At 55.2% G+C, this 14,217-nt stretch overlaps 1 protein-coding gene across 3 annotated transcripts in view; it reads left to right on the top strand.

Moving 5' to 3' along the window:
* Positions 1-14,217, top strand: part of SRRM3 (serine/arginine repetitive matrix 3) — an 86,998-nt gene that overhangs the window by 54,092 nt on the left and 18,689 nt on the right. For all 3 annotated transcript variants that reach the window (XM_033192628.1, XM_033192629.1, XM_033192627.1), the window contains exons 4-11: positions 5,771-5,899; positions 5,982-6,062; positions 6,748-6,777; positions 7,219-7,281; positions 7,412-7,447; positions 10,644-10,694; positions 11,242-11,346; positions 12,607-12,784. In XM_033192628.1, the coding sequence (XP_033048519.1) occupies positions 5,771-5,899; positions 5,982-6,062; positions 6,748-6,777; positions 7,219-7,281; positions 7,412-7,447; positions 10,644-10,694; positions 11,242-11,346; positions 12,607-12,784 (673 nt within the window). The remainder of the gene's footprint in view (positions 1-5,770; positions 5,900-5,981; positions 6,063-6,747; positions 6,778-7,218; positions 7,282-7,411; positions 7,448-10,643; positions 10,695-11,241; positions 11,347-12,606; positions 12,785-14,217) is intronic.

Here is a 14,217-nt window from a genome sequence, read left to right as displayed (position 1 = left end):
GATTCTCCTGCCTCAGCCTCCCAAGTAGCTGGGATTACAGGCTTCTCCCACCATGCCTGGCTAATTTTGTATTTTTAATAGAGATGGGGTTTCACCATGTTGGTAAGGCTGGGCTCGAACTCCTCACTTCAAGTGATCCAGTTGCTTCAGCCTCCCAAAGTGCTGGGATTACAGGCACAAGCCACCGCACCCAGCCTGGGCTATTTTATTTTGTAAATAACCTTCCTCATTTTTGCGTCAGTATCAACTGAAGCTCCCTGCTCCTACCAGCTCACCCACACAATAGTCAATGTGCCCTTAAGTTTTGCTAAAGGCTATGTTTTATGTGTCAGGCACTTTTGTGGCTCAAGACCTGTGTAGGGGTAATGGGCCCTGGAAGGATGGGGTTTCATGAGATGAGGGCGTTGGGAATTTTAGGGATGAGCATAGGAGGTAGGACGCCACCGGCCTCAGGAAGAGGAGCATGGAGAAGAAAAGAGAAGTTTAAACAAAGGAATGTGGGGGTGTTCAGCTCTGCACAAGCGGAGGGATGATATGAGCCTCTCCTCTGCCACCCCAGAAAAACCTCACTATGCACTGTGTGACATCAAGGCATCACACAGCTTGGGAATTGGAACTTGTTTGGGAATTGAATGAAGTTCTTGAGAGTGGCCTCAAGGCTAGCTAACCTTGTCATATTTGGGTAACATTATTTTTTCTTTTCTTTCTTTTTTCTTTTTTCTTTTTTTTTTTCTGAGATGGTGTCTCACTCTTTCACCCAGGCTGGAGTGCAGTGGCGTGATCTTGGCTCACCGCAACCTCTGCCTCCTGGGTTCAAGCAATTCTCCTGCCTCAGCCTCCTGAGTTGCTGGGATTACAGGCATGCACAACCATGCCCGGCTAATTTTGTATTTTTAGTAGAGACAGGATTTCTCCATATTGGTCAGGCTGTTCTCGAACCCCCGACCTCGGGTGATCCGCCCGCCTTGGCCTCCCAAAGTGCTGGGATTACAGGTATGAGCCACCACGCCCAGCCATTTTTTCTTAAAGATGGGGTCTCGCTGTGTCACCCAGGCTGGACTGCAGTGACATCATCATAGCTCACTGCAGCCTCAAACTCCTGGGCTCAAGCCATCCTCTGGCCCCAGCCTCCCAGGTAGCTGGGACTCTACAGGTGCATGCCACTGTGCCCTGCTTTTTTTTTTGTAAAGACAGGAGTCTCACTATGTTGCCCAGGCTGATCTCAAATTGCTGGCCTCAAGGGATCCTCCCACCTTGGCCTCCCGATGTGTTGGGATCACAGGCATGAGCCATCACACCCCGCCTGGTTACATTTTTTAAAATACAAAATCAGGCTTCAAAGAGTCAATTAATGGGTTCCCTAAAAATGTGTCTTTCACCCTATAGTTGTGGCCTGCCTCTCTTCCCTCTGTCTCATTTTCCGTGTTGCAGCGTCTTTTCTCCCCGGAAGAGGTGCTGGTGTGTAAGTAGCAGCAGAGGCCCCTCTGTTTAATAGTAGCTACCCCTTCCCGGATGATAGTCACAGGCCAGACCTCATACAGCATCTTACTTAATCTTCTCCTCAAAGCTGGTCTGTTCTTTTCGTCAGTGTATAGGTATGACAGAGAGCTTAGTCATGCCTGGATTCAAACTCTGTGAATCTGTTACAGGAAAGGGGTTTGATCTAAACCCCAAGAGAGGGTTCTTGAATCTCACTCAAGAAACAATTCAGGGGGAGTCCACAGTGCAAAGCAAAAGCAAGTTTATTAAGAGAGTAAAGGAGGGCTGGGCGCGGTGGCTCACGCCTGTAATCCCAGCACTTTGGGAGGCTGAGGTAGGTGGATCACAAGGTCAGGAGATCGAGACCATCCTGGCTAACATGGTGAAACCCCGTCTCTACTTAAAATACAAAAAATTAGCTGGGCGTGGTGGCGGACACCTGTAGTCCCAGCTACTTGGAGGCCAAGGCAGGAGAATGGCGGAAACCCAGGAGGCGGAGCTTGCAGTCAGCCGATTGTGCCACTGCACTCCAGCCTGGGCGACAGAGCGAGACTCCGTCTCACAAAAAAAAAAAAAAGAGAGAGAGAGTAAAAGAGTAAAGGAATAAAAGAATGGCTACTCAGGCAGGGCATGGTGGCTCATGTCTATAATCCCAACACTTTGGGAGGCCGAGGCGGGTGAATCACCTGAGGTCAGGAGTTCGAGACCAGCCTGGCCAACATGGTGAAACCCTGTCTCTACTAAAAATACAAAAAATTAGCCTGGCTTGGTGGCGGGTGCCTATAATCCCAGCTACTCGAGAGAATGAGGCAGGAGAATCGGTTGAACCCCAGAGATGGAGGTTGCAGTGAGCCGAGATCATGGCACTGCACTCCAGCCTGGGCGACAAGAGCAAGACTGTTTCAAAAAAAAAAAAAAAGAATGGCTATTCCATAGACAGAGCAGCCCCAAGGGCTGCCGGTTGCCCATTTATATGGTTATTTCTTGATGACATGCTAAACAAAGGGTAGATTATTCATGCCTCCCTTTCTAGACTATATAGGGTACTTTCCTGACATTGCCATGTCACTCTCGTCACCGTCTTGGTTTTGGTGGGTTTTGGCCGGCTTCTTTTTTTTTTTTTTTTTTTTTTGAGTTTCATGCTTTTTGCCCAGGCTAGAGTGCAATGGCACAATCTCGGTTCACTGCAACCTCCGCCTCCTGGGTTCAAGCAATTCTCTTGCCTCAGCCTCCCGAGTAGCTGGGATGACAGGCGTGCGCCACCACGCCTGGCTAATTTTTGTGTTTTTAGTAGAGACAAGGTTTCTCCATGTTGGTCAGGCTGGTCTCGAATTCCCGACCTCTGGTGATCTGCCTGCCTCAGCCTCCCAAAGTGGTGGGATTACAGGCATGAGCCACTCGCTAGGCCCTTGGCCGGCTTCTTTACTACAACCTGTTTTATCAGCGAGGTCTTTATGACCTGTATCTTGTGCTGACCTCCTATCTCATCCTGTGATTTAGAATGCCTAACCTCCTGGGAATGTAGCCCAGTAAGTCTCAGCCTCATTTTATATGGCCCCTATTCAAGATGGAGTTGCTCTGGTTCACATGCCTCTGACAAATCCAAAACTCATGTCCTTCATGTGCTGCGGATCCAAGCCCTCGCCTCTATTGCTGTGGTGGGGGGAGGGGTGAGCCAGGTGAACAGCACCCAGGAGTAAGGGGAGCTCTGCTGAAACCAGGGCTAAGCCTCCATCTTGGTGGGGGAGGGCGCTGTCTGAGCCAGCTTGGATAAAAAATGGAAGGTGGAGGCCACCTCCCTGGAGACAGGCCTCTGGAGGGTCACTTCCAGGCTTGTTAAAAAAAAAAAAAAAGACCAGGCACGGTGGCTCACACCTGTAATCCTAGCACTTTGGGAGGCCAAGGCAAGAGAATTTCTTGAGCAATCCTCCTGACTGAGGACAGGAGGTCAAGACCAGTCTGGGCAACATAGTGAGACCCCATCTCTACAAAAAAAAAAATATTTTAGGCCGGGCGCGGTGGCTCAAGTCTGTAATCCCAGCACTTTGGGAGGCCGAGACAGGTGGATCACGAGGTCAGGAGATCGAGACCATCCTGGCTAACACGGTGAAACCCCGTCTCTACTAAAAAAATACAAAAAACTAGCCGGACGAGGTGGCGGGTGCCTGTAGTCCCAGCTACTCGGGAGGCAGAGGCAGGAGAATGGCGTAAACCCGGGAGGTGGAGATTGCAGTGAGCTGAGATTCAGCCACTGCACTCCAGCCTGGGTGACAGAGCGAGACTCCATCTCAAAAAAAATAAAAAATAAAAAATTTTAATTAGTTGGGAGTGGTGGTGTGCTCCTGTAGTCCCAGCCTCTCTGGAGGCTGGAGTGGGAGGATCGCTTGAGGCCAGGAGTTTAAGGCTGCAGTGAGCTGTGATCGCACCACTGCACTCCAGCCTCGGCGACAGGGAGAGACTCTGTCTCAAAAAATAAAATAAATAAAAGAAAAAAGAAAAAAAGAAACTGCACAGCACCTATGACCTCAGCAAATTCTCCCAGCAGCCCTGAAATTGAGTTATCACTTTCACCTTCGAGAATAGGCTCACAGAGGGACACGGCAGGCCCCAGGTCACAAGACGACTCAGGACAGTGCAGGATGAGCTCTTGTCTGGAGCTTCAAAGCTCAGGCTCTTGCCTGGAGCCCAGCTACCTCTAGAAAAAAGAAGCGCTCTGAGAAGAGACTGTACAGAGCCAACATCTGTGGCAGAGGCTGGCTGGGGCTCCAGGAGCAGGGACAGGAGGCGTCTGGTCCCTGCTGAGCTAAAAGGAGAGTTCTGTAAGATGGATAGGGAGTATCGGAGGCCCCCATCCTCTGCCACCAGATTTGATTGATGAGCACAGTCCTGCTGCCGGAGATGAGCAGCGGGGTCCCCTGGAGGCTGCAGAGGGGAGGGCGAGGAGAAGCTATGAGTATTTCAGCGACAGAGGCCTGGCTGGAGGAAAGGAGGGGAAGAGGGGCAGGGAGGCACTCAGCCAGTGGGAGGGGCCTCAGGGACTAGAACACCCAGGTGAGGAAAGACCCACATCATTGAGACGGGGCTCGGGGAGGGCGGAGCTAGGCCAGGAAGAAGGGACTCTTTGAGAAATTTAGAGTTCGCCGTGCGCGGTGGCTCACGCCTGTAACAGCACTTTGGGAGGCCGAGGCTGGCAGATCACCTGAGGTCAGGAGTTCCATACCAGCCTGACCAACATGGAGAAACCCCGTCTCTACTCAAAATACAAAAATTAGCGGGCTCCTGTAATCCCAGCTACTCGGGAGGCTGAGGCAGGAGAATCACTTGAACCCAGGAGGCGGAGGTTGCAGAAAGGTGAGATTGCAGGAGGTTGCAGGAGGCAGAGGTTGCAGTGAGGCGAGATCGGGCCCCTGCACTCCAGCCAGGACAACAAAGTGGGACTCTGAAAAAAAAAGAAAGAAAAGAAAAGAGAAATTAGGGTTCAGTGAGAGAAAGGAGGAATGGGGATGGGGTTCCCAGAATAGGACAGTAGGGTTGGGGCACAGGGATCAAATGGGAGGTTCACTGAGGGGGAGGGTCAATGAATGGGGCTGGGATACAGAGGGGATTCAGTGAGGAAAAGTAGCCTCATATAAGGAGTAGGCACACACACACACACCCCACCCACCACTGCAGGGTGGCTCATGACTGGAATCCCAGCACTTTGAGAGATCAAAGGGGAGGATCTCTTGAGGCCAGGAGTTCGAAACCAGCCCAAGAGTTCGAAACCAGCCTGGCCAACATAGTGAGACCCTGTCTCTGCAAAATTTTTCAAATGAGCCAGGGTGGGGGTCCACGCCTGTAGTCCCAGCTACTCAAGAGGCTGAAGAGGGAGGATCGCTTGGGCCCAGGAGTTCAAGGCTGCAGTGAGCTATGATCCCACCACTGCAACTCAGCCTGAGCAACAGAGCAAAACCCATCTCCAAAATTTTTTTTTTAAAAAAAGAGGAGGGGGCTTACTGAGATGGTGAGAACTTCGAAGGGGTGCAGGCTAAATAAGGGGCTCGGTTATCCTCTTTCTTTTTTGCAAAAGATTGTACCGTGAGGTCGGGGACCTGTAGGGGACGTGCCCCCTTGGGTTCCCCAAATCTCTGCCTAGCCCTGTAAGGGCAGGGGCCGCAGGTGCCCCTCGCCCCTCCTCCAGCCGGGTAGCAGCCCGCAGACTTGGGGGGTTAGGTCAGGCCCCCCGCGCCAGGATAAAGGGGCGGAGAAAAGCCATCCCAAGACGGGTGGTGAGCGTCCTTGTCGCCGGCAGTGTGGTGGAGACCCCGCGGCTGACCGAGGGCGCTGAGCCGGGCCTGGAGTACGCGCCCTTTGACGACGACGACGGCCCGGTGGACTGTGACTGTCCCGCCGCCTGCTACCGCGGCCACCGCGGGTACAGGTCAGCGGCCGCCGCGGCGGGGGTGGGGGGCGCGCGGGGCTGCCCCCCCTCACGGCCCCCACCCCCGCCCCTTCTCCCCCAGGACCAAGCACTGGTCTAGCAGCTCGGCATCGCCCCCTCCCAAGAAAAAGAAGAAAAAGAAAGGCAGCCACCGGAGAAGCCGGTGAGAGCCGCGCCTGGCCGGAGCGGGAAGGGAGGAGGTGGGGTCTCTCCCCAGGTGCCAGTCCCTAGCCCACAGGGGACCCCCAGCCATGCCGCATTTGTGAGCCCCGCCCCTCTCTGAGCCCGTCCCTCGCCCTCACCATGCGGTCCCCCGACTAAGTGCCCCCCAGGTAACTGAACCCATCCCAGGCCTCAAGCTCCTCTCCTCGCTAGGCCCCGCCCCTCAACGAGCCCCTCCCCCTCCTAGGTCCCGCCCCTCAAGGAGCCCCTCCCCTTCTCTGGGGCCCGCCCCTTACCGAGCCCCTCCCCTTCTCTAGGACCTGCCCCTCATCGAGCGCCTCTCCCCACTAGGCCCCACCCCTCATCGAGCCCCTCCCCTTATCTGGGATCCGCCCCTCACTGAGCCCTTCTCTAGCACCTGCCTCTCACTGAATCCCCCAGAGCCAGACTCACTGACCTGGCCCATGTGTTACCAGCACCTGCTCCCATTCCCCCTCTGCCCTCCCCCAGGGGTCCCGTGCCCACCAACACCAGTGCGAGTGGTCCTGGGGAGGAGGGGCCTCATCTGCCATCCCCGAATCTCTCTGTCCACCCTCCCCTGTCCTGTGTGAGACCATGGCAAGTGTCTGGGACCCCAACTAACCCCATCCATCCATCTGTCCTTTCTTCCTGGCATCTGCCCTCAGCAAAAAGAGGAGACTGGAGTCCGAGTGCAGGTCAGTGGGGACAGAGCTGGCTGGGCCCAGGGCAGGGGATGTCTGTGGGTGGGAGAGATTCCAAGGCCATTCCCCAGATGCCGGAGGCCTGGACCCTCAGGGCCTGCATGGACACCGCCAGGGTGCAAGCTTTGTCCCTACAGAGGCCATGAGCCCCACCACTGGAGCCTCTGACCTCTGGGTTTGAAACTATCTTTGCCTACAATGCCGGGGGTGGGCTGGAAGGGTGACTTGGGGACAACATAGGCAGCGCCATCAACTACCCTGAGGGACCTTGGCGACGCTTGGGGCCTCGGGTCACTCTGTACAAGGGACCTTGGACTTCATGGCCTGGAATTCCCTTTCCAGCTTCAATGTCCCAAGCACCCAGGCCTCTCCAGCCATTTCCAGCCCCCCACCCCACACCCCAGCTCACTAGAGCCCACCTCCCTGTGTCCACAGCTGTGGGAGCTCTTCACCCCTCCGAAAGAAGAAGAAGAGTGTGAAGAAGCATCGCCGAGACAGGTACCCTTGCTGCCCCCACCCTGGGGCCTCCTATTCCTCCCGTGGGGCCCAGGGCCAGGGCTGTGGTCCTTCATAGGTCTCCCTGGGCCACCCCAGGCAGGCTCAAGGGAACTTCTTTATTGCCCTACAGGTCTGATTCTGGGTCCCGGAGGAAGAGACGGCACAGGTGAGCAGTGCTTTGCAGAGGACACGGTCAGTGGTACCTTAAGGGACCAAAGCCCAAATGATGCAATGATGGGAGGCGGTTTTGAGGGTCCCACAGGGCTCCGTCCTTCAGCTCCAGGATTCCTTCCCAGAGCCAGGCTGGGAGGACTGGGTAGTGGAGGAGGAACATGAAAACCAACTGTTTGCAACCCTCACCTGCCCTATGCATCAGCCCACATGGGGACCCCAAGAATTTCTAGACAACATGGCAGGTCCAATGCCCAAGGGGTGTGTCTGTCTGTGGAGGTGTCGGTTAGACAAGCAGAAACACCAAGACCCCAAATTTGCAGGGAAAGAGCTTGCCAGGCAGGAGGACCTCCATCGTCAGCTGGGAAGGCTCCATGGATAGGAGGCAGGGTCGGGGAGCTGTGGCTAGAGGTAGAGTTTCTCCGGGACAGATGCTAGCCTCCCAACAGGTTTGACTGCTGGGTTATGGAGCCATCCTCCACCCAGAAGGGCTGGGGGCTAGCGTGGGGGAGTTCTGAGCAGGGCAGTGGCTTGTTCAGGGTGGACTGGGGGAGGGGAGAGGAAGTGAAAGACAGGATTCCAGGCAGAGGCAGAGTGATGCAGGAGAAGAGGGTTGCTGAGAAAGCAGAAAACAGCCTGAGCCAGGCACGGTGGCTCACGCCTGTAATCCCAGCACTTTGGGAGGCTGAGGCGGGCAGATAGCTTGAGGCCAGGAGTTTGAGACCAACCTGGTCAACATGGTTAAATCCTGTCTCTACTAAAAACACAAAATTTAGCTGAGTGTGGTGGCGAGCACCTGTAATCCCAGCTACTCGGGAAGCTGAGGCACGACAATCGCTTGAACCGGGGTGGCGGAGGTTGCAGTGAGCCAAGAGGTTGCAGTGGAGTGCATGGCACTCCAGCCTGGGTGACAGAGCGAGACTCTGTCTCAAAAAAAAAAAAAAAAAGGCTGGGCGCAGTGGCTCATGCCTGTAATCCCGGCACTTTGGGAGGCCGAGGTGGGTGGATCATTTGAGGTCAGGACTTTGAGACCAGCTTGGCCAACATAGTCTGTCTCTACTGAAAACACAAAAATTATCCAGGCATGGTGATGGGCACCTGTAATCCCAGCTACTTGGGAGGCTGAGGTAGGAGAATTGCTTGAACCCGGGAGGAGGAAATTACAGGGAGCTGAGATCGCACCACTGCACTCCAGTCTGGGCGACAGAGCAAGACTCTGTCTCAAAAAAAAAAAAAAAAGAAAAGAAAAGAAAAGGAAGGGAAGGGAAGGGAAAAGGGAGAGGAGAAGAGAGGAAAGGAGAGGAGAGGTCAGGTTGGAAGGAAGAAAGTCACATTCCAGGGGTGGCATCAGAGCCAGACTCCCTCCCAGCAGCCCAGAGGAAGGGCAGAGTCCAGAGTTTCTTTCTTGCAGTAGGAATTTGTTAAGTAGGGAGAAGCCTACATAAACACCTAATCCTGCCCCTCCAATGTCCCCAATTTTTCATCTTCCTCTGGCCTCCCAGCATCTATGGATCAGTGTGAGTCCCTACTGCCCCCCAGTGGCCACCATTAGCTTACACACACCCTGTGGCCAGCTCCATCCTTCCTGGACAGCTCCTAAAAGTGAACTAGGAATAGACCAGCTTCCAAAGGGGAGACTGAAGCCCAAAGCAGCCTCCAGCACCCAAATCCTTAGCCTCCAGGCCTGCCCTGCACTCACTCTGCTCCTGCGGGAAGCACATTTCTGTGGTTCTTAGCATGGCTTTATTTTGGGGTCAGAAGGATTGAAGGGATCTGGTGGCACCAGGAAGGACGGGGCTGAGGACTGGGGCTGGGCGAGACCTTTGAGGGCTAACCAGAAGCTTCTCAGGCTTTTCATCAAAGGTAGAGGTTGCTGGGTTGGGGAACTTGCCCCAGAGGACTGGATGGGATGTGACGGAAAGCTGTGGGAGTTGGGAGGGGGCAGCCCTGGAGATGGATCCAGAGCTGTCATTCAAAAACAGGGAGATTGGCCAGGCACGGTGGCTCACACCTGTAATCCCAGCACTTTGGAGGGCTGAGGCAGGTGGATCACTTGAGGCCAGGAGTTTGAGAACAGCCTGGCCAACATGGTGAAATCCTGTTTCTACTAAAACAAACAAACACAAAATAGTCAGATATGGTGGCAGTCAACTATAATCCCAGCTATTTGGGAGGCTGAGGCATGAGAATTGCTTGAAACTGTGAGGTGAAGGTTGCAGTGAGCTGAAATTGTGCCACTGCACACCAGCCTGAGCAACAGAGTGGGACTCCATCTCAAGACCAAAAAAAAAAAAAAAAAAAGAAAGCAAGGACATCATGCCCTTGGGAAAGCATTTCTTTCCTAAACCCCTGGTGAGCTGGCCTAGGGCTGGGCCAGTACAGGAGCAGACGGAGGAAGGGGGCTCAGGAGGCATGACTATCAGGCCATACCCCAATACTCAAGGGAAGGAGTACTGGGCATGTCCCAAGTCCAATACCAAAAGACAAGAGCAAATCACCATCTCTACCTGGCCCAGACCTGAGGCTTGAGGCTGCTACACCTGCAAACAGCAAACCCCGCCTTTTTTTTGTTTTTTTGTTTTTTTTTTCCAAGACGGAGTTTTGCTCTTGTTGCCCAGGCTGGAGTGCAAAGGTGCGATCTTAGCTCTCTGCAACCTCTGAAGGGATCTGGTGGCTCCGTCTCCCAGGTTCAAGTGATTCTCCTGCCTCAGCCTCCCGGGTAGCTGGGATTACAGGCATGCACCACCATGCCTGGCTAATTTTGTATTTTTAGTAGAGACAGGGTTTCTCCATGTTGGTCAGGCTGGTCTTGAACTCCTGACCTCAAGTGATTCACCAGACTCAGCCTCCCAAAGTGCTGAGATTACAGGCAGGAGCCACTGTGCCTGGCTACAGCACCCCCCTTTATCTGGGGCCAGCCACATTTCTGTGGCCCTGCCAGACTGGGCAGCAGTTGTGGCCCAGGGAGGAGGTGTTCACGGGCCAGGACTTCCAGGAGGAGGAAGGACCGAGCCTTGGCCGGTGAAAGGGACAAAGCAGGGGAGTAGAATGGAAAAGTCTCCGCCAGCCAGGGGCTCAGGCCCTAGAGTGGAACAAATCTCAGATCTACAACTGTGCATACCCAGGCTCCAGGGCATGAAGACCACACCCTCCCTAGGTCACACCATCACTGTGATCTCTGCTCTCTGCAGATCTCGAAGCTCCAAGACCAAAAGAAAAGAGAAGAACAAAGAGAGGAAGAGGTAAATGCCCTCCCTACTCTCCAGCGGCCCCCCATTCGTTCTCCCTCCCGCCCTAGCAAACTAGGCCTTTTAGAATCACAGAATCAGCCATTAAAGGTAGCTCATTTTGCCCAGATGGAAAAATTACGATCTAGAGAGAAAGCCAAGGGCTCTCACTCAGTCAGAGCTGGAATCGAAACCCAGGCTTCTTGCCTTCCAATCCAGGGTCCTTCCAAGCCCAGTCCTCGTGACACCTTCCTTCCTCCTACCCCGCAAGTCCCAGGATCACCTGATGAGGGCTGAGGGGGGTCTTGGGAGGCTGGGGTTGTCTAGAGAAAAGGGGGCCTTTTCCTAATTCTCACAGATGACCCATATGGACCAAATAGGTTCTGCGGCCAGCACGAACACTGCTGATGTACCTTTTATAGGACACTTTAGGGGACTGATGGACATTGGCTTTCAGTAGCGTTCCACTGGGATCCTGGTGGGGAGGTTGGGCAACTTGGGGACTGTGGGGGGAAATGGGGGCAGAAGTGAGGTACAGGCTGATTTCCCTTATCCACGCCAGGCCTCACACAGAGTCCCCAGGCCGGAGGTCTCATCGCCATAGCAGTGGCAGCTCCCACAGCCCCTCCCTCTCCTCCCACTACAGTGATTCCAGATCTCCCAGCAGGTAGGCCTGGGCCTCTGGGAGGCTTTCTTCTGATGGGGTTTAAGAGTTGCAGATTAAACACCCTCCAAGGGCTGGGGAGCAGGGCTGGTGGACAGAATGTCAATTCATCAGTGGGTAGAAGTTTATCAGGGGTGGCCAGGTGTGGTGGCTCACAGCTGTAATGTCAGCACTTTGGGAGGTCAAGGCAGAAGGATTGCCTGAGGCCAGGAGTTTGAGACCAGCCTGGGCAACATATTGAATTAAATTAAAAGTAATAATAATAATTGTATATATTATATATATATATATATATATATTTAATACAAGTATTGCTCTGTTGCCCAGGCTGGAGAGCAGTGGTGCAATCTTGGCTCACTGCAACCTCCGCCTCCTGGATTCAAGCAGTTCTTCAGCCTCAGCCACCTGAGTAGCTGGGATTACAGGCGTGCACCACCATGCCTGACTAATTTTTGTATTTTTAGTGGAGATGGGGTTTCGCCATTTTGGCCAGCGTGGTCTCGAATTCCTGACCTCAAGCGATCTGCCTGCCTCGGTCTCCCCAAGTGCTGAGATTACAGGCGTGAGCCACCAAGCCCAGCCTAATAATAATTTTAAAAAAGAGAAATATACCAGAGGAGTGATAACTTGAGGAAGAGCTGCCCTAAGGCCTCTAAGCCTCCGCCTGAATTGGAAATCGAGGCACAGCCTGGCTGACTCACCCTGATCAAGACCCCTCTAAGTGGAAAGGTTCCTAGCATGGTGAAAAGGCAGGTGGGGAGCTGCCCTCTTCCCTCCCGCCCTAGCAAACTAGGCCTTTTGTTTTGTTTTTTTTTTTTTTAATTTTTTGAGACGGAGTCTTGCTCTGTCACCCAGGCTGGAGTGCAGTGGCAGGATCTCGGCTCACTGCAAGCTCCGCCTCCCGGGTTTACGCCATTCTCCTGCCTCAGCCTCCCGAGTAGCTGGGACTACAGGCGCCCGCCACCTCACCCGGCTAGTTTTTTGTATTTTTAGTAGAGATGGGGTTTCACCGTGTTAGGCAGGATGGTCTCGATCTCCTGACCTCGTGATCCGCCCGCCTTGGCCTCCCAAAGTGCTGGGATTACAGGCTTGAGCCACCGCGCCCGGTCTAGGCCTTTTAGAATCACAGAATCAGGCCATTAAAGGTAGCTCATTTTGCCCAGATGGAAAAAATGCGGGGGAGGGGGAAAAGAGGAGGCGCAACTGCTTGCAAAGCGAGTGTCCCACGCCGGCTCCCCCGTTCTCCCTGGCGCCCAACCCCAGGCTGAGCCCCAAGCACCGAGACGAAGGGCGAAAGACGGGCAGCCAGCGGTCCAGCGGAAGCCGGTCGCCTTCCCCGTCGGGCGGCAGCGGATGGGGGTCGCCCCAGCGGAACGGCGGCAGCGGGCAGCGGAGCGGAGCGCACGGGGGCCGCCCCGGCTCGGCGCACAGCCCGTCCGATGTACGTACACTTCGCTTTGCGGAGGGTTCCCGCGCCGCGGGCTGCGCCGTGCGGAGTCGGGCGGGTCTCCAGAGGGGCAGGGGGCGATATGTGGCATGGGGGCGGGGGCGGCCGCTTCCTCCCTCCTCGGCTCCCCGCTGGGGGCGTCCTGGCTCGGGAGCCGCCAGGAGTGCTAGGCCGTTGCGCCCACCTGGCCCTAGTGTCAGAGTGAGGGGCGCCTGCGGTCTTGGGCCACCCTTTGCGCTTGGCAAACTGAAGGCCAGAGGGGGGTTGACCACGGGGCACTGAGTTGGGTACAGGGCTGGGGAGGAATCAGGGTCTCGTGCCCTCCCCAGGCATATTAGGGTGGGAGGGGCATGGACATTGATAGGGGTCCCAGGCAGGAGCAGGATTCGAGAGACAGGACCCCCCGCTGGGCACCACCTGGGCCCTGAGTCTCCCTCTTCCCACCATGCCCTGGCCCCACCTCTGAGCACCCACCTACCCCTCCTTTAACCTTCCCAGTCCCTCCCTCCCTTAGCCCCCTCCCCCATCTCAGTCCTTCTGCCCTCTAAAGTCGCTGCTCCGAGGAGACTCCCCTTTTCCAGGCACCGCCCACATTTGGACAGGTGTCTCAAACCTGCCGGCTCCTCTTCCCACGGCGACCCTCCTGAGGCACCTGCCAGGGTGCCTCAGAGACCCCACACCAACACCACCCCCGCCAAAACTGTCCCCACCCTTCCTCCAAGAGGGGCACAGATGTCCAAAGACCTACAGGCAGATGCAGTGGGGGAGCTGGCAGAGGAGAGAGACGTCTCAGTCTGTCCCCAGGTGGATGGGCTGGGCCTGGGTGGGGGCTTCTCCCAGACCCCAGGGAAGGTCCACATCCCTTTCTGGTCTGTTGATTATAGAGTACACCATTGAGACCCCTCAGAGAGGGGGGCTGCAGTGCTGGCAGGGGCACTAAGGTGGGCGGGGGTGTGGCTTGGGGTGGGGAGGCCTGCAGGTTCCTTCCCAGACCCGCAGACTGCCCCCCACCCAACTCCAAAGCCTCAGCTGGGAGTGGGAGAGCTGCCCCTCCCCAGACCTCAGGTCTCCGCAGCAAACATGTACGTGTTGGTCAGTTTCATTTTGATTTTTGGCTGTTTCCTTTCACTCCCTTTCTTTTCTCAAACACCCTTTACTCCCATGGCCTCAGAGAGGAAAGTCAAGGGCAGCTGACTGAAGGCTCTTGGTCTCAAGGTTAAGTTTTATTGAAGGACATTTACCTGTCTCTAGACTGTCCCACCTTGACCAGGCGCCAGGCTCCTGGGCTCCGGGGGATTTTGGTTGGGCCACCCAGGGAGGATGACATTGATGTCCCCGGATCTGTCTTGGGAGGGGGTTGAGGGCAGGCAGAGGTAGCTGAGGGTAGCATGGCAGAGGCTGGAGAGGATTAACAAACCCACAAGGGA

Source organism: Trachypithecus francoisi, unplaced genomic scaffold (assembly GCF_009764315.1).
Source record: "Trachypithecus francoisi isolate TF-2019V2 unplaced genomic scaffold, Tfra_2.0 Lachesis_group4, whole genome shotgun sequence".
In the NCBI taxonomy this organism is placed as follows: Eukaryota; Metazoa; Chordata; class Mammalia; order Primates; family Cercopithecidae; genus Trachypithecus; species Trachypithecus francoisi.
Note: the sequence above shows the minus strand (reverse complement) of the source record. Positions and strands in the feature narration are given on the sequence as shown.